At 43.5% G+C, this 19286-nt stretch overlaps 2 protein-coding genes across 3 annotated transcripts; one reads left to right on the top strand and one right to left on the bottom strand.

Annotated features, from left to right (window-relative positions):
* The first annotated feature begins 2201 nt into the window (after window positions 1–2201).
* On the top strand, window positions 2202–9641 carry AKAP14 (A-kinase anchoring protein 14). Of its 2 annotated transcripts, XM_072981156.2 has the most exons (6): window positions 2202–2524; window positions 4431–4571; window positions 4675–4766; window positions 5798–5977; window positions 8558–8610; window positions 9470–9641. In XM_072981156.2, the coding sequence occupies exons 2-6, from the start codon at window positions 4442–4444 to the stop codon at window positions 9552–9554; spliced, it is 540 nt and encodes a 179-aa protein (XP_072837257.2). In that variant the 5' UTR covers window positions 2202–2524; window positions 4431–4441; the 3' UTR covers window positions 9555–9641. The 2 variants fall into 2 exon arrangements, with proteins under 2 accessions (XP_072837257.2, XP_072837258.2); XM_072981157.2 differs by lacking the exon at window positions 5798–5977.
* A 1274-nt stretch (window positions 9642–10915) lies between these two features.
* Window positions 10916–18194, bottom strand: NKAP (NFKB activating protein). Its single transcript, XM_072981236.2, has 9 exons — window positions 17857–18194; window positions 16938–17018; window positions 16487–16563; window positions 16013–16063; window positions 15790–15832; window positions 14866–14981; window positions 13767–13842; window positions 12557–12706; window positions 10916–12343 (listed from the first exon to the last, which is right to left on the bottom strand). The coding sequence occupies exons 1-9, from the start codon at window positions 18147–18149 to the stop codon at window positions 12169–12171; spliced, it is 1062 nt and encodes a 353-aa protein (XP_072837337.2). The 5' UTR covers window positions 18150–18194; the 3' UTR covers window positions 10916–12168.
* Window positions 18195–19286: the final 1092 nt, after the last annotated feature.

The following is a 19286-nucleotide window of genomic DNA, read 5'->3' as shown; positions in this document are numbered from 1 at the left end:
AGGAACTCGCTTCCAACCTAGACATGTATATCAAGATGGAAAGAGTTCAGACTGGACATAAATTGAGAATTCAGGCTTTCAGCCTGAAAACTGGGCTAGGTTTCGACAAGCTAAGCAAAGACAGGACTCCATCAAGCACAGCACCATTCTGGTATGACAGAGACTGGACACCAGCTTTAGGAAGCTGGTAAAGAGCACTTTCTTTGGCCACCTGCTTTCTGGGATCTATAATTCGGTTGTCCCAAAACTTATATTCACCAAAATTCACAGGGTGGGGAGGAGAGACAGCTGAAGATTCTTTGTGAGTTTGGAAAGTTTGTGAAAGTTTTGTGATGAACCACGAACCATCACGAACCACCTTTTTCCTGGTTCATGCCCATCTCTAATATTAAATATTAAGATGTAAATAACCTTTAAAACACATGAATAGGTATTATGCACATTTTTAAAGTCCCAATTTTCAAGTCCCTCAGTTGCAACAAATTCATCTACATAACACAGCAACAACAATATCTCAGAACTGAAGAGCTGGAAGAGAGCCTATGGATCATGAAGTCGAGCCTCTGTCAAGGAGGCTCAGTGGGGAATCGAACCCCCAACTCCCAACTCCACAACCAGAAACCTAAGTCACTGAGCTCTCCAGGAATTCCTTGTCTGTGCACAGAAGGACAACAGGAAGGGGCCATCCTCCTCGCCCACCCTTGGAAGAATCACTGGGAAGGGACACGTCTGATACTCTTGTTCTAAAATAAAAGGGGCAATAAGAGTTGTGGGCCCAAGGGAAGGGGCTCCCCTTAAAAAAAATCTCAGAACGTAGGTATGTAAGCCATTATCTCTTTGGGTTACCATATTATCTGTCTGACCAAGTTTTACCTGGATGTTAGGCGTACTGTATCACCCTGTTCCAGTTCAGACCATAAGCTGGCCTGGGTTCCAAGTTTCCATTTTTATTTTTCAGCAAGCCCCTTGCCCTTATAGGTACAAGGCTGGCTGAGACCAGCTCCTTTGCAAGAAATGAATGCAAGCTTTTTTAAAAAAATGCTAATGCTGCAGATGAGAAAAGCACTGTGCTTTTCATCCTTATGCAGGGGTGAAAAATCTAAGTGACATCTTAAAGCATGTATTTGCAATAAACAGATAACTGGCTTCACTTCTGTCCCTGATGTATTTTTAAAAAGTATTTGGTTATGCTCTGTTCCCTGCTTTTGCATTGCAGTCACCTACAATTATAAGCATGTTTTGGTGTGTGACATACTTCCTGGCACAGACGCTTTCATCTTCTTCAACATTGGCAGTTACAGCAAAAGTTTGATTGATCATTATGTTGATAAGTTTGCCACAGAGCCTGATTGGTATTACTGTAGTTGGTCAGACTTTGGTTTATAGCCCCAACCGCCTGTGCTACATCTTGCCTCAGTATTAGAGCTATCAATTTCTTCTGTCATTTCCAAAATAGAACACTTTGTAGTCAACTGACTGGAAATATTTTGCTCCAGTCTACTTTAGTTTACTGACCCGAAGCACTATTTTTTTTACATTCTACTTCTTGCTTTATGGTTTCCAGTTTATCTTGGTTCATACTTCTCACATACCATGTTCCAATTTATGTATTTTGTAGAATCAGACTTTCCTTTAACTTCTGTGCATGCCAGCCACTAGACATCCTTTCGGCTTTAATCCAGTTGTATCATTACCTATTTGTTCTTGTCCTTTGCTCTTCCCTAGTAGGTGATTGAGTGCTTTTTGACCTGGAAAAGCCAACTGTCTAGTAGGGCTTCTATAGAAGCCTGCTGAAAGATTTTCCTTAAGCCAAGGGAAAGAGGGGAATAAGAACCTGGGTTGTGCTGGAACAATTTGCATTACATTTAGTAAGCCCATCTACAGCACACCTACCAAAAGCTAATTGGAAAGAGGCAAGGCCCAGAACAGTTAATCACTCAGAGATGCAATGGGCACCCTCCTTGGTTTTTAGACCATGAGAACTATGTATGAACTATTTAATGATTCCATGACTATTGACTCTCATGATATCTTCAGAACAACCAAGTATGTTTCCCAGCTGGACTGCAAAAACAAAACATAACAAAACAAAAACATCACAATCAAATGTTTATTTTTCCAAATACAGAACTTGGTAGATTCCAGCCATCATGCGCACAGAAAGCACAGAGAAGTGGAGAGGCTGAAAAAGCCACCGTCCTCTCCTCCTCCCTGTTGTGAAAATACAGCCCGCTTGGTAATGCTCAGCTCTTGGTTTATCGTGGCCTAATGATGACATGGGACGTGCACACTATGCATCACAAAGAGCCAGTCCTTCTCTTTTAAGCATGATGGAATGCCTGTACATCAAAGCAACAATTCAATTGGCTGAACCGGGGTTGCCTGGGTGATGATTATGACCAAACATTTGTCCCAGGAGGCTGGAAGCCAGCAGCTTAATGAGCCCCAGAGAAGCTGCATCTCAGAGGAAATCAAACAGACCTGAGCAAAAGGGAAAAGACGCTCGGCAGGTGCTTTTAAGCAGGTAATTGAGCTTGTAGGGCTGGAGGGAATGCTGAGAGGGGTCCAGGGTTCCCCAATGACCATCATTTCTAAGAGTCGTCGGCTGCCGGCTGTTTTGTTCCTTTTCGTGTCCTGGCTGGCTGCAGATTTTATTCCGTGCACCAGGAGCAGAGTGGGTGGGAAACAGGGGACGATCAGGGTGCAAAGAAATAGGTTCCTTCCTGCTTCTCATTTTCCACGTGGGATCGTTGTTAGGGGTTTCGAACTGTGCACTACAATTAGCGTGTGTGAATGGGGCAAAAACGAGTTTGCAAACATAACGGACACTGCAGGAAGGGTAATCAGGTGGTGAGGCAGTATATGCTAAGTGGGCAAAAGGCCCCGCCTTTAACTCCTGGCATCTCCAAGAGGGCCTGGGAAAAACCCCTGTCAGGAACCCCAGAGAGCTCCTGTCAGGCTGGGGGGGGGAGAGTGTCCCCTGACAAAGGGGCCCTTGCTAAAGGCAAGGCTAGGATGAATGGGAAATGCAGTTCAACACCATCTGGAGGTGGACACAGGTTCCCATCCTCACTGTAGGCAGTGCAAACCCAGATGAGAGTTAAATTACTACCCCCTTAGCAATGGACCTCAACAGATGGGAAACCTTGACATCTGAGCATCCAGCCTGGAGGCAGGCGGGGCATCATGGCCTCTCCCAATTTGAAGACATCCTTGTCCAGCAGGCCGAGGCCAAGAGGCAGTCCCGAAACCAGCAAAATCAGGGAGCTGGACAGGGGACAGATTGTATTTGTCTTCAGTGTGGAAGGGATGGTCACTCTTGAATTGGCCTTTTCAGCCACACTAGATGCTGTTCCAAGTCCTCCATGCAGAACACGTTACCCTAGTCTCTCGTGACTGAAGGATGCCTAATCTAAGTTTAACTCTGTGTGATGTGCAGTTCAAACAATTAGTGGCCTCCAGCAAAGTCAATGAACAATAAACAACTTTGGCAACTTAATGAATGTTTTGCTTATAAGTTGTAAACACAGAGATAAGAATTTATTTTCCTTCATAGATTTTAACTGGCTTGGCTGGATGAGAACATGATCTAATAATTTTTCTTTGTGATCAAATAGAGGTTAAGAAAGTCTTTTTATTTTATATGTTTTTACTTTTAACAACTGTTTTATTTTTCCATGCTTTTAAAGTACATTATATATAATCCTTTTAACACATTCTTACTTTTAAGAACTTTAATATTTTAAGAGATGTTTTATCTGAATGTGATTGTATTTGCCTTTTAAAGCTATAAGCTTTTTTATTTAATTTGTACTTGCAGCTTAAGTTTTGTATTTGAATGCCTGCCAATTTCTCATAGTTGTAAGACTGCTTGGATGGAAATCACACCTGTAACTTTTAATAAGTCGAAAGGAAGAGTTTCCAAGTATCTGTGCCTACAGTTTTTCTTGTAACTGTAAGACTGTACAGTAATGGTCTTCAGTACATTCTGACTTGTCAGTTTTTGAATTAATTCTGCCTGTATGGAACATAAAACTAATGTAGAGTAAAATAATGTTGTAGAAAGTCAATAAATTATTGTTGCCTGGAAATATTGCAATAGTGTACATACTTATACTTTGATACTCATATGAATTTTGATATGATTGTCTGTGATTGTTTGGCTTTATTCTGGAATTAACCCTTTATTAGGATAAAGATTGAACTTGGACCTCTGATTCCCCCCCTCCCCCGAGGTCTATAGATTTTGTAGGACTCCTTGGGGCATTTAGGTGTTAACTTGACAGAATAATTTCTGCAAAAAAATATTTTCAGCAAGCAACTATTCAGCACAGATCAATCTACATACAGTAGCAGAATTCTGCTTATTTCGGAGCAGTCCTTTCCCTCTAATGCTGATATTTTGGGATGCTCTGCCATTGTCTCCCAAGAGTTGAAAACAATGAATGATAACAAATTTGTGGGAGATGATGGAGATCTGGAAGCCATCAAAGAGAAAGCTCTCTTGATTGTCACAAATGCCATCCAAGGAGCAACGGACGCCGTGGGAAACCTGCAGAAGGAAGAGGCAGGTATTGTAAAACAAAGCTTGTCATGTTTTTAAAGCCTCTTGGGGGGTTTGCAGTTCATCTGCCGTGGGAGGCTGGGTTTCATCCACATCCTTCTCAATTGCAGGAGCCAAATATGAAGTGCCAAATATTGCGTGGATGAAATGCCAAGACTTCACCATCGGAAAAGGGCTATTGCAGATTGAGGAGTATATGAGGGTAAGGCATCTCTGCTGTTCACAAATTGGGCTTAAGGGCAAAGGGCTGGCCTCGGGGGTGTATGAATGGTTAGCACAGTCAGATGGAACAGGTCATACCTATGCAAGTCATTCAGGAGAACAGGTTCGCAATTTTGCATATTTACTTGGGAATAAATCGCAGTACACTCACTGATGCCTCCTATCTAGTAAGAGGCTTTCTCTGCCCCACAGATCAAAATAAGGAACTGGAACTGTTGTGATTAAGAAGCCATCTGTCTTAGAAGAAAGAGGAAAATAGAAAAGAAGAATAAAACAGCCACGTTGTCTCTGTGGGGCAACAATACTCAGGGTTTTGTAATAGCTTTATTACAATCTTTAAAACTTCACAAACAAAGCAAGCTTTTAGGTTCTCCAGAGCCCTGATTCAAGATTAATTTTACAAAATTTAGTAGAGAGGGAAAGCACTTGATGGCTACAGCAGAAGCTCCTCTCACCACCTCCTGCCACTTATCTTGTTGTGTTTTGTGATAGGTCTTTGGACATAAACATAGAGTTCGTCCCAATTTATGAGATTTCTCAGACATGGGTCTGCCAGAAGCATGTTTCTAGAGCACCAAAGTGAATTCTTCTTCTAAGGACATATTATCTTGAAAGGATAGTTTCATTCTATGGATGCTCCTCCTACACTTGGTCCATACGTGGGAGATGGCTGGGAGAGAAGACTGGACGGAGGGAAGTCATCTCAACATCAGTCTGCATCAGGGGTAGATGTTGTTGGATTGCAACTCCCATTATCCTAATCCAAGATGGCCAAAAGTGCAGAATTCTGGGAGATGCAGTCAAACAACAAAAGGACAAACAACACTTTGCCCACTTCAGGTCTACAGTACCAGAGGAGATAGATCAGATAGACCGGTGAGGAGCATCTAGCTGACCTGGACCATCTCTCTCCACTGCTGTTGCTGTCTTTCTTCCCCCCACACCTTCAGCCTTAACGATGCATAACGGCGTGTACGTTGGACCATAGCATCACTTGCATTTATTCCACAGACATGGGAGCTGCATGAGAGCTGGCTGCACTGGACAAATTATCTCGGAGAAGAAGAATTAGAGTATAGCATGAGATACCATTACCGAGTACGATGGAGCATCCCGACGTGCAGGAAGCCCATTCCACGAGCAACAGCCTGTGTCTATTTTGTCATAGAGATTTCCAATGTCAGGCCATCAGTAAGTACGCAGAATCTCCCAGGAACGTCTCCTTTGACTCTGAACGGAGATGAGCCCCAAATCGTCAAGCATTTTTGGTGTGCCTTCAACTATCTGAACGTTCCTGGTTCAGCTACATATTACATTAAATTGGGTCTGTGCCAAATCCAAGGTTCTTTTTCATTTCCGGGGGAGCCTGAAAGGCTACAACCTGGCTTTTAAACTTTCTCCATGTTCCAGTTCATATTTCTCCCCAGATTTACACCTATCACCACCAAAATCTCAATCGATGCCTTTTTTTTTTAAAGCCACCACAGATTTCCCAAGCACAGGGCTTGAAAACCTGAAGCTAAGGTACGCACACTTAATTTGAAAAATTTTAAAATAAAACAAAACTCCTGAGGGTGCTTTTATATGACACAGTTATAGCAGTTTGATACCAAATTGACTTCCATGGCTCCAACCTTAGGGAAACCTGAGCTTTTTATTTCGATGGAGAATGTAGAATTTTCTGCAAGAGACAGAAAATTATATAATATATAATTCAGGGGAAGGTCCTGGAGACCTCTTTCTGTAACAGAGAATTTTAAGTAATTCACCTAATCGCAAATCGCAAGACTCCGTAGAAAGGAGCAGTGACAGGCAAAGTACTATTAATCTGTTGTCACTGTGTCGTGCAGATACAGTCTCATGCACTTACTCGGAAGTAGCAGTTATGTCGAAAAGAGAAGCAGGAAAGAAAATGAGGCTACTGCACACACCACACATAGAACGTAGTGACCTGGTGCTTATTGTAATAAATCTCAACTAGGGTGGCCCTATTCGAATGCATGGAACTTGCAGAGATCTTGACTCGCCAAATCCTCACAGATTCAATGTGCCTACTCTGGTGCAACTTACTATACTAAGTAAAGGGATTTCATCCAGTGTGAAGTTAACTTGCAGATCTTTTTCAGTGGAGCTGAGAGGGACTGTGCTCTGTATGCAGATTGTGTTTGATAGCTACCCCAGGTATACATGCCTAAGGATAGGAAGAGTTATGATTTGCCTACTTACACAGAAAAGGGATTTTTTTTTAAAAAAGAAGAAGACCTTGTCTAAGTTTGGGAGGGGAGGACAACCTCTGGTTGGCATTTCTCTAACTAAAACAAAAACGAAAATGAAAACAACACTTATTGTATCCTCAATGAGTAACAGATTCATCTCAGCATGAGCTTTCATGGATTGCAATCTAGAAGTGGATTGTAATCCACCAAAACTCATATTGAAATCAACTTGTTGATCTTTTAATGTGCTACCATCTCCGTGTGCGTGTACATATGGTTATACGGTACATGCTAAAACATGCTAACAGTATGATCAGATAGGGATATAGCTCACAGTTTGGACTGCTTTGGATGCAGTCCGGTGCAAACTATTTTAAGACACCCCCCTTTTCTAACCCAAAAATTAAGAAAAGCTGAGGATTCAGCCTATGGGCTCAGAAGGGTCAGACATTAGGAATCCCTGTTGAATCTGAGCCTACAGGCTCCACCTCCAATGATGTGTGTTCCAATTGGTTTGTTCAGCATCAGCTGAGGTCAGTTCCATAAGGCTCCTGGTTGGAGACAGCTAAGCCTTGTGACTGAAGGAAGCCTGCTTAAACAGGCAAGGTCTGTTCTGTTCTCAGCTTTAAAAAGGTAAAGGTTCCCCTTGACAATTTTTGTCAAGTCGTGTTCGACTCTAGGGGCGGTGCTCATCCCCGTTTCCAAGCCACAGAGCCAGCGTTTTTGTCCGAAGACAATCTCCCATGGTCACGTGGCCAACGCAACTAGACATGGAACACTGTTACCTTTCCACCAAGGTGGTCCCTATTTATCTACTCGCATTTGCATGCTTTCGAACTGCTAGGTTGGCGGGAGCTGGGACAAGCGACGGGCGCTCACTCCATCACATGGATTCGATCTTATGACTGCTTGGTCTTCTGACCCTGCAGCACAGGCTTCTGCGGTTTAGCCCACAGCGCCACCACGTCCCTGTTGTTCTCAGCTTACTTCCATGTATAACATGCCCCTCAATTTTTAGTGTAATGACTTTAAAGTACAGTACAGTAGTGTCTTATACATGGAAAAATACAGTACCTCTTTAAAAACAGTTAGAGTGGGAGATCTGTATTAGAGCCATCTTATGGATCAGGCAATTCTTACAGAAAAAGAATAGTTTAGAGACAATAAATTGGTCAGGGCCAGACGAGCAGTAAACATGTCCGCAATGGGCAAAAAAATTTCACGACTTGCTCTGCCAAGTCTTCGTGCTAGAGTGAATTCTCCATATTTTACATCAATCCCTACTATTTTTTTTTCCTAAGCCCAGTTCTGCACTGTGAATCTCTCTGGATCCCCTGGCAAAAATCTTTCTTCCCATTACTTGAAAGCACATCATTCGGTTCATCGTTCCAGTTCTATAGAACTCGCTCCTTGGAAACACCACCTCTTTTCTTCCTTGGGAATAAGCGGTTAATTTGTTCCTGAGATATTTTCTGTCCTCTTAACTAGAAACTCATTTTGTTTTTGTGTATGTGTCTTAAAAACAGTTCTAACTCTGATTTTCCATTTAAAACAGACTTTGCCTGTCGAAGTGTTCTTTATAGTGGAGACAAATAAGCTAATTCACAGGTACGTTGTGGGGTTTTATTTCTTGAAGGGCTGAAAATAGATGCCTGAAATGGTAACGGCGAAGATCAGAGGCACCAAATAACACTTTGGTGTAATGACAGCATCTCTGTCAGGAACCAGACTGAATCTGTTGTGGAAGTGCTAAGAAAGTGGATGGGAAAAGAGGGTAGTGCTAGCTGGGTCAGAAGGCTGAAAGCTAGCAGAGTAAGCCGTCTAAGTTTTATGAAAGATAAGGAAGTGCCCACGGCCATTCTGAAGCTTCTCAAGATTTCCACACCTGAGATTTACAAGCCTGCCAAATGCCCATTTTCCATATTGTACATATGTACAGTTGTGCCCCGCTTAACGATTGACTCACTTAACGAAAGTCGCTTTACGATGAGATTTTTGCGATCGCAAAATGTTTTAAATGGGTTTTTTTTTCACTTTGCGATGATCGGTTCCCTGCTTCGGGAACCGATTCTTCACAAAACGATGTTTTTTAAACAGCTGATAGGTAGCTTCAAAATGCCCCCCCCCCTGTTTTCTAGGGATGGATTCCTAGCTTTACAGGCACCGAAAATGGCCGCTGTATGGAGGATCTTCGCAAAACGAGCAGGTATTCAGCCCATTGGAACACATTGAAGGGTTTTCAATGTGTTTCAATGGACTTTTTGTTTTGTTTGATGACGTTTTCGCTCTACAGCGATTTTGCTGGAACGAATTAACGTTGTCAGGCAAGGCACCACTGTATATAAGTTGTTGATGATATAAAATTGATCTTTCTGCCACAAGGAAACTATCTTTTAACAGCCATAACTCTGAACTACATTTCTGGATTAATCTGAATGTCCACTCATGTACTTGTTTCTCTTTACAGGCCAGGGAAATCTCGATTTAAAGAGAAGTGGCTCAAAGAAGTAATTGAAAGCAAAATTAGCTTGATGGAGACAATTTACTTTTAGTTTCTTTAAAGGTGTTACAAGTTAAGCACTCTTTTCTGTATCAGGCTTCTGCTTCTTTTTGTAAATAAAAGCCTTATTTCTTTGGCATCATTTTTGTCTTTCTACCTCATAGGGAATTACTTAATTCAAGAAAAGTAATAAAAACAATATTAACTATCAACTCCACCCCCCCACACACAAAAAGCATACCCTCTTCTTGAATGGTAAGCCACAGCAGTGAGAGAACTGCATTTCTTACAACATTTGAATCCATATAGCAGGCATGCATACCTGTGGCCTTCCAGAAACTGCTAGATTGTAACTCATCACCATTGGTTATGTTGACTCAGTTGATGGGAGTTGTAGTCTAACACCATTAGAAGGGCCACAGGTATACACACTGCTGTACTGATTCAAATGTAATAAGTGCAAGTCTCTCACAAGTTACCCATGCTGGCTTCATAAGAGTAAGCAAGCTAAGGAAAAGGTCTGGCTTTTACAAATAGCACAATTATATGGTTGTTGTGGGTTTTTCGGGTTCTTTGACCATGTTCTGAAGGTTGTTCCTCCTAACGTTTCGCCAGTCTCTGTGGCCAGCATCTTCAGACGACAGGAGTAGCACATAATCCAGAGCACAGAGTGCTACTCCTGTCCTCTGAAGATGCCGGCTACAGAGACTGGCAAAACGTTAGGAAGAACAACCTTCAGAACACGGCCAAAGAGCCCGAAAAACCCACAACAACCATTAGATCCTGGCTGTGAAAGCCTTCGCAAATAGGTAAAGGTAAAGGTTCCCCTTGACAATTTTTGTCCAGTCGTGTTTGGCTCATCCCCGTTTCCAAGCCGTAGAGCCAGCGTTTTGTCCAAAGACAATCTTCCGTGGTCACATGGCCAGTGCGACTTAGACACGGAACGCTGTTACCTTCCCACCGAGGTGGTCCCTATTGATCTACTTGCATTTGCATGCTTTCGAACCGCTAGGTAAGCGGGAGCTGGGACAAGCGACGGGCGCTCACTCCGTCGCGTGGATTCGATCTTACGACTGCTTGGTCTTCTGACCCTGCAGCACAGGCTTCTGCGGTTTAGTCCACAGCGCCACCACGTCCCTTTTCGCGAATACATAACACAATTATACTTTGAGCTTTTTCTTTGTTGATCTATCAAGTCATATCTGATCTTGATTCAAAATACACCCATTGTATAGAAGACCCCACAATGAGCCTCCATGTCAGAATTACGCCCCCAAATTAGAATTAGGGCCTTTAAGATTGCTGGAGTAAGGCAAGGTCAATGGCTTTTTTTTCACTTTCCAGAACTTTCAGATAATTAAGCATGGCTTCAGACTGACAAACCAAAGCTTGAAAGAGCAGTAACAATATAAATCGGATGCACCCAAAGGGAACACTTTATTTTAAAAATATTTTCCAGGCAATAACATACAGTTTTAGAACTGTGCTGAAGGTGTACTCAAATGTACCAAGTAAGACCTGCACACATATATACACATGGTAGAACTTTCCTGTTTTATTAGAAATAGGGAGAAAAAGATGTCCTTTTCCAAACTGCAGTGTCATGCTGGAGGTGCTCCTGAATTCTGGCCATCACCTGTTGAATGGTACCCCAGGGTTTCAAAGTGGAGGTCAGAAGGACCCTTGTACCCACAGTATAGCCCTTTGAATCCTGGCATATGCGTTTTGCCTAGATTAGGAGTTACATTCAGGAAGTTAAAAAGGCAAAAAAAAAAAACCACCCTAGATTCATCCAGGCACAAATACCTACTAGCTCTGTCCCATTGAAACACTGCTGACGGAATACTATCTCACAGAAGCTACTTGAAGAGGTTTCGATCCTTTTGATAAGGAATGGCTCAGCCTCTTCATGCGGTCAAATAGAGAGGATTCCAAAATAAGAAATAAAATCTGTCCTAAGTGCCCAAGGCACAATTCTTCTTTGCACAGTCTCCCAAGTCACAGAAACGGAACTACAGTTTACGTCACTTTGGTCTATTAATAGCAAGCAAGAAAACAAAAAAATATGGTCTGCACTGACTGCTTATCAAGAAGACACCCATCAATTAAGTGGGGTTTGGTCTTGTGGGATGCTCAGGTTTAGATACACACCGGTTTGGGTCATCTTTGACGCCATTCTCGAGTTCAGTAAGGAATTGCCTCCTGTCCATTCTGCCTGTCTCTCTCATACTGATGGCTCAGTAGCCTCACGTTAAAAAATGTATATCAAAGCAACTTTAATCAGAGCCCAGATTTCAGTTGGAGTCTCTATTTTTAAATCTCTGCTGTGCTCCTGCTCCAATTTTAAATCTTGCTTACCCCCCCCCCTAGAAAACCAGCTGGTGGCAGTATCTCAGATTCCTAGCACTATTTTGGTATAGTTCGTAGGATCACTGCCTTAGTCAATTCCTATCTTCCTTTAGATCTAAATGAAGTAGCTCCAAGGTCCTGTAAAACATATGAGCAGGTTTTCCAAATGAAACCTATCAGGGTTGTTATTTCATAGCCGTGAACCAATTTTCAAAGTTCAGGCGGTACCAGGCCTTGTGGGACACTCACTTGCCAATGGCTTTTAACGGGTGGGGTTTGCCAACATCCACTCCAGCCTACACAAAACAGCAAGCAGTTCATTTTTCATCTTTGCCCTTGGTTTTTCTGTACACCATCTCCCGGAAGCTTGCCAGGATCTTGTTCTCTCTCTTCCGCCTCTCCTCCTGGTTGAACGAAGCCAGGGCTCTCTTCTCATCCGCGCTGTAGATCTGGTTCTCTTTACGCAGACGAACAGCCTCCATTCGACGGTGCCTGATGAAGAACACAATGCTCATCAAGAAATGAATTACATTCAAGAGCATCCACCACCAAACCAGCGAAAAATAACTCCCTTACTACAAGGTCAGTGTCTATTAGCTGTAATGGAAACATCTCTCTTCCCTCCTTCCAGCTGTAAGAACCCACTAGAACAGAACAGCATATTTTGTAGTCAATTCCCAGGGGAATCATCATCCAAACACCTACCTGCTGCCACTCATGACATAGCCAGACTTCTCAAAAGATGCAATTTCTTCACTGGTTAGGCCAATTTCACCTCTTCTAGGGATACGCTTCCCAGCTTTTACATACTCCGCCATGGCGGCCCCTTCACCAGGGAGCAGAGCATGTCCATAGCTTGAAAAGAAAAAGAAAATTCCATCTCAAACCAACAAAGTCACAGCCTTTCAAAAATGCAGACACAATCTGCTAAATCTGTACCGTTTCCTGTCCACACTAGACAATCTAGGAAGCTGCATGGCTGCAGCCGGAGTAGGTGGATTCTTTATGTGAATCTAGAAAACTCGCTGTTTCACTTACGCATGGGAGAAGAATTGTGCTGTCCATTTGTGGTTGGAGAAGCGCATGCTATCAATGTATATGGAAACCCTGGGACGTGACGAGGGGGGGTTGCCTCTCAAGAGACTTAATGTTCTTCTCTAGTTATTATTCAAATCCCAAAGTTCTACCAGCATCTCTCTCTAGCAATGGATCTTACAGTGCAAAGAACTTAAAAGTAAGAAGCTTCAAGTAAAAGATTCAGAGTCAGGCCACCCCAGAAGGATGGATAAAATATGAATCTTTCTACCCCTGCTTAGATCATCTCTAGTCCTAGAGGCTTCTTTCGTCCATCTGGGTTTTCCTCCAGTTTGTTAGCTAGGCAACTGAAGCTTGGTCCAGAAGGGCAGGCACTTTTGGCTAAACAAGTGACATGTTTGGAAATGTAGACAAGACTTCTGGCGCCATCACAGATCTGCAAAGAGGGAATGTTGTGGACCACAACACAGACAGGTTTTCCAGCAGCTCCAATGCAACACACCCTTCTGGATTCACACCGGGAAGATGGGGCACGGTGTGGACTGTAAATTTCGTATCATTTGCCCCAATCATGAAGTGACCCATTCTGATAGCATCTCAGGGAGCATGTGGACTGAGAGGAAGCCCACAGATCAGAACATAACTGGGGAAACAAATTAAGGAAGCAAATGAGCTTAAGCAAGCTATTTGCAAACTCAGGCTGCCATCTCTAAACAGCACTGATATGACATGGTGCTTGTTTAAAGGACTGCAGAAGTAGGGTGCACAATGCTGGGATGGTTTGAGTGCAGTGAAAGTGCTGGAGACTGTAATATACTTTGACTTGAATGGAAATCTTTGATTTCTACTGTTTACATAAGCCACCGCTGACTGCACTTACTTTAAGGGCCGGTCATCCTGGGAGGCATGGGTGATGGGAGCTTCTGGGCCAATGAAATCTACAGCATCTGTGTTTTCTGCAATGAAGGAATAAAGGAAGATAAATCAAGACTTCTTTAAAGCATTACAAAAATGATTTGCACATGAAGGCCAACACCCAGCTGGATCATCTTGTGGAGGGAACGCTTCTGTCAGAGACACCAGGAGCAATCCTTCCCACTGTCTTGCACAGGTATAAGGGGTTAGCCCGAGTTGGGAAAGAAGAGGAGAGGAAAGCCCTCCTGGGCTATAGGATGTCCGCTCTACAATGTTGGATTTGTCCTCACATGCTTGTCACTCTGTCTGTTGGTTTGGCTGGCTTAACAATCCCTCTGTCCCCCCCCCCCGTCTCATCTTCAATTCCATTAACCGTCGGCCACTCTGCATGCAAGGGAGAGAGGGCCTTCAAATCACCTCTCTGTTGGGTGCATTTGCCAAATGTTCCAATTTGTTGTTGTTTATTTGTAGTTTTAATAGTACGTGTTCTACTTACTGTTGTAAATGGCCCAGAATATTGCATCACACTAACGGGGCGATATATAAGTCAAACAAACAAACAAACACAGTGGTGCCCCGCAAGATGATGTTAATTCGTTCTGCGAAAATCGCTGTTTTGCAAAAACATTGTCTTGTGAAATGCGGTTCCCCATTGGAATGCACTGAAATCCGTTTAATGCGTTCCAATGGGGAAAAATGGTCATCTTGCAAAAATCGCCCATAGAGAAACCATTTTGTGAAGTGCGGATCAGCTGTTAAAATCGTTGTCTTGCGAAAAACGGTCCCAAGAAAAAACAACCATCTTGTGAAGCACGGACTGAAACATCGTCAAGCAAAAATCGCCCATAGGAAACACCGTTTTGTAAAGCGCTATAGTGATCGCAAAAACTCATCATCTAGCAAATAAATCATTTTGCGAGGTCATCGTCTAGCGGGGCACCACTGCATTTGAAAAACTGAGCTATTTCTTATTTTCAGCATATTTTCAGGATCCATCTGCCTTTTAGCAACGGCTACATCTGCGAATGGGTTTTTGCCAGGGATGCTAAGCAGCCGAAACCTACTTGATCGCTCAATCCAGAGCTCATCCCCTTGTACGGCCTCATCACTGGAATCGTCACTGCTCGAATCGCTGGTGTCCTTCCTGCTTTTCTTGCTCTTCTTTTTCTTGGACTTCTTTCTGTGGAAATGTGGGCAGGAAAAGGGGTGGATGAGTGTCTAAGTGTTAAAGAGAGAAGAAAAAATGCAAGAGAAGAAAAGACAAATGCAAAAGAAAAACATTTTTGGTCTTGATTCTAACCGGATGTTAACCATGTAGGTATGGGTACAGGAAAAATAATTAATATAGTAATGAAGACATCTGCAGGACTACAGAGAGGGTGCCAAAAAAGGCTAACAGTTTTTTTAAAAAAACTCTTCATATAATACAAGGATGGGCAAGCGTGACTAGTCTTATTTCCCAATATTTCTGGCTATGACAGTCAGGACTGATGGGAGCTGTAGTCTGACAGCATCTGTAGGTCTGCGCCCGCCCACCGCTACGGTAGCAAAAATGATGTGAGCAGCTCAAAGGGAGCCACTCTGTCCCTTTGCCACCCTGTGAAATCATTTTAAAGACACTGACAACATGAACCGGCCACTTCTTCCAGTCCCCACTGGGTGTAAATCCGAGGTCTGTGTAGTTAAAATTAAGTTCAGCGAGCCTTATTTCCAGGTAAAGAATTGCTGCCTTTTGTTAGCTTCTGCCACAATGTTAATGTAAGGGCAAAAGGAGGACAAAAATATAAAAACAGAAACACTAACAGATCTTAAGAACAAGCACAGCAAAAACAGTTCTTTATCAATTCTCTTGGTGACAACACAGATTCTCAGCATTGTATAAAGTAGGTGAGGAAACAGGATTTTGAAACCATAAAAGCAGGATTTTGAAACCACTCCCACAGAAATATAAAACTGAAAGATGTTAATATATTAAAAAGGTATCTTACTTTCTGTGCTTCTTCTTCTTCGATCTCTTTTTTTCCTCATCACCTACATCATTTCAGAGAAAATGATTTAAAAACTGAGTAAGGTCAATGCGGGAGCAATTTGAAAGCAAAGAAGGCAGAAAACAACAAGATTTAAGGGTTATGTTAGACAACCACTCCCTAATCCCATTGTTTAATGCAGTCCAAAGAGAGTGAACACTACCCAACACAAGCTCACACATACGTGAAGCAGCTTTCCTCTTTTTCTTCTTCTTCTTCTTCTTTTTTTCCTCCTCTGAAAAAATATTTAAAAGAATATATATTACAATCAAAGCAAACTCTTAACATATCATTTTGGGAATTATCACTTCCTAATCCTGTTATAACAGACTCAAGGAGGAACAGCATCATTACTGTCTTTGGGCTGCATGGACATTCTCCCAACAATAGGGTGAAATTACACTCTTGCCTTATATAGTGGGCAAGGCAGATGACCAAACTTTTGGAGCACACATCCTTTGAAAATCTGATCACAGCTATTAAGGGAACAGAAATTATTCTTAAGTCAGAAAGTGCCAGGTTTGTTTATACCTTCTAATGATTTTAGTATAACTAAATTCTATGATAACTTAATTCTGGGAGAGTTCAGTTGGCACTTAGTTCTCTACTGATCCTTCCTCCTTATGTCTCTGAACAACATGTGATCAACACACATTACCTTCTGAACTGGAATCAGAGGAGCTGCTCTTTTTAGATGTCCCATCTTCATCTTCTGCAGGGGTATGCTCATCAGAACTAGATTTAAAGGCAGAACAGAAGTAATCTTAAAACTAATGGAACAAGTCCAAAGAGATCTTAACTTGAACATCTCTTCTCACAAGCCCAAACTATCCCCTCTCCCCCCCCCCCAAAAAAAATGCTTATGTGGACAGGCCTTTGGTGGAATTGTTGCAAGTAAAAACATCTATTAAGGTTTAAACTGTTAGTATACTTTGGACCAAAGGCAAAACATGCCAGGAGGTTCTACATTTGCTTATGTATGATGCAATCCTTCTCCCAGCTTGAAATGTAAAATTATATGCAAAAGCAAGACAGGGTACAAGAGAATATATATTTTACATCACTCTGAGGTTAAAGAAGAAGAAATAAAACTTAAAAAAAATATTTACTCTGGGTCAGGAACTTTTGGTGACAGTCCCCAAACTTCAGGTGCTCCTAGTTCACCTATTCTTTCTCTTTCATTTAATCGCCTGTAAAAGATACAACGTCACTGTTAAAATGTACTTCATATGTATAGACAGTGGATGATGGTAAAGTAGCAATAGGAAAACATGGTCATTTCTTAGATATAAAAAAAGGATGATACAGAAACATTTGACACTTTTAATATATGATTACAACATTTTTGTGCTCAGTGTTATGCATCCTTATTTAGAAGTAAATCTCTCTCTGAAGAGAACTCCTCCAATTTGTGTACATATATTTCTGCAAAAAAAAGTAAACTCAAGAGTTCAACAACGTAAATTGTTTATGCTCCACATCCTGGAATTATAACAATCCCTCCTAACTTGGATAAATGTAACAAGGATAAGGAACACAAAGCAATATTTGCAGAAAAGCTGTGCTCTGTGTCTTTAACAGTAGCCCTGTACCATATATGCAACTTTGCTGTACTACATACAAGAAACAGTTCTGCATAAAAGCTTTGCCAGCTACTTTTATGCAACAGGATGCAGAATTGGCATCGCTGGAAATCGGACCTTGGGGAAATGGAGAAACAACAAATCTAACGGGATGCTTGAAGAGTAGGGGGAAAAAATGGAGACAACAGAAAGCACCCCCGCAGACGTATAGATCTCATAGGCGCCTGGATGGGCGCAGGTCCTCAACAGGCAGCGAACGTCTCTCGTGTGTGTGTGTGTGTGTGTGTGTGTGTGTGTGTGTGTGTGTGTGTGTGTGTGTGTGTGTGTGTGTGTGTGTGTGTGTGTGTGTGTGTGTGTGTGTGTGTGTGTGTGTGTGTGTGTGTGTGTGTGTGTGTGTGTCCCTCTCCCCCTCGCCCGGCCTCCCTCCCTCCTTCCCCTCGCCTACCTCTGCCGGAGGGACTCCTCCTGCTCCTTGCCGGCCTCGGAGTGCCACAACCCTCGCGGCGGCTTCGGCTCCAGGCGGTGAGCGAAGTGGTGCGGCGGCCTGGACGGAGGCCGGAACCCGTTGCGCTCCCGGGATCGCGACCTCGACCTCGAGCGGGACCTTCGGCTCCGGCCGGACCGAGAAGCCGGGAGAGGAGGAGGCGAAGGAGGGCTGGCCGAGCCATCCCGCCGCCGCTCTCGCCGGGAAGGCGGAGACTCCGCCGCCGGGCTCCGCGAACGGGACACCGGAGCCATGGCGGCGCCCCTGCCCTGCCCTGCCCTGCCCTGCCCGCCGCCGCCGCCTCAGCTCCCTCCGGGGCCCAAGCAGCGACGCCCGACGACGGGGAGAACGACAACACGACGACTTCCGGCAGAGGGGCAACGTCACTTCCGGCCAGGCTGCCGCCAACGTTGATCCACCTCACTTCCGCCTTGGCCTTTAGAACAACAACAAAACAAAGCCTGGATTAAGTTTTTTTTTCCCTATCCACACGAAAGATGGGTCCCGGGGGACAGAAATCAGTTTAGGAGGATGAGTTGTGAGAATCAGATCTCGCTTGGCCTGCTGTGGGCTCGAAGCGGCGTCTCGGGCGTCCCTTCCCCCTGGCTTTATTCTGAGAACAACAACCCTGTGAGGCAGGTCAAGCTGAGGGAACGAGGACCGGCCTCAAGTCACCCAGCTTGGTGAGGTTGGGAGGCCGTTTCCCAGCCTCTTGCGAAGCAGAGCCAGCCCCGGGTGGCTTTGGGCAAAGCTGCACAGTCCCAGGGCAACCCCCCCAGAAGAAAGGAACGGAAAACCACTTCTAAGTACTCTTTACCGATAAAACACTGAGAAGGGTCACCATAAGTCAGAAAGGACTTGATGGTACATAATGATGATGATGCATTTTGAGCACCATTCTTCCCCTTTCCTGTTAGCCTTTTCCCTCTTGCCGTTTGTCACTCATACAAGGCTCCTTGTTTGTTAAGCCCCTATCAGTCCATTCAAAATGTCCACAGCAATGCCGCAACTGTAGACTATCTGAACTAGTCTTCACGGCAGGAATGCAATGGGACTCCTTTTGAAGTCAGCAGACCTCCATACTCTTTCCCAAGAAAATGCTGAGGAGGGTCGCCATAAGTCAGAAGGGACTTGATGGGATTATTACTTGTTCCGTGGTTCATTTTGGGAACTCGGACCCAAATCTCTCAAGTTCCAGATCAAGAGCTACTCCCCCCCCCTCCTAAATCCTGACTCCGACTTTCTGAGCTGCTTTTTTTTCCCCTGGGCGTTCATTAACCCTCGCCGGGTGTATTCAAGAGTGTTTTTAGTACGGAAAAAGTCTCTTATCCCCTCAGCTCATTTTGATGGGAGACGCGGTTCCCCCCCCCCCCCCACTTCCAGCACCGCTC

The sequence above is a fragment of the Pogona vitticeps genome, chromosome 11 (genome assembly GCF_051106095.1).
Source record: "Pogona vitticeps strain Pit_001003342236 chromosome 11, PviZW2.1, whole genome shotgun sequence".
Taxonomy (NCBI): domain Eukaryota; kingdom Metazoa; phylum Chordata; class Lepidosauria; order Squamata; family Agamidae; genus Pogona; species Pogona vitticeps.
This window is presented reverse-complemented; position numbering and strand designations above follow the sequence as displayed.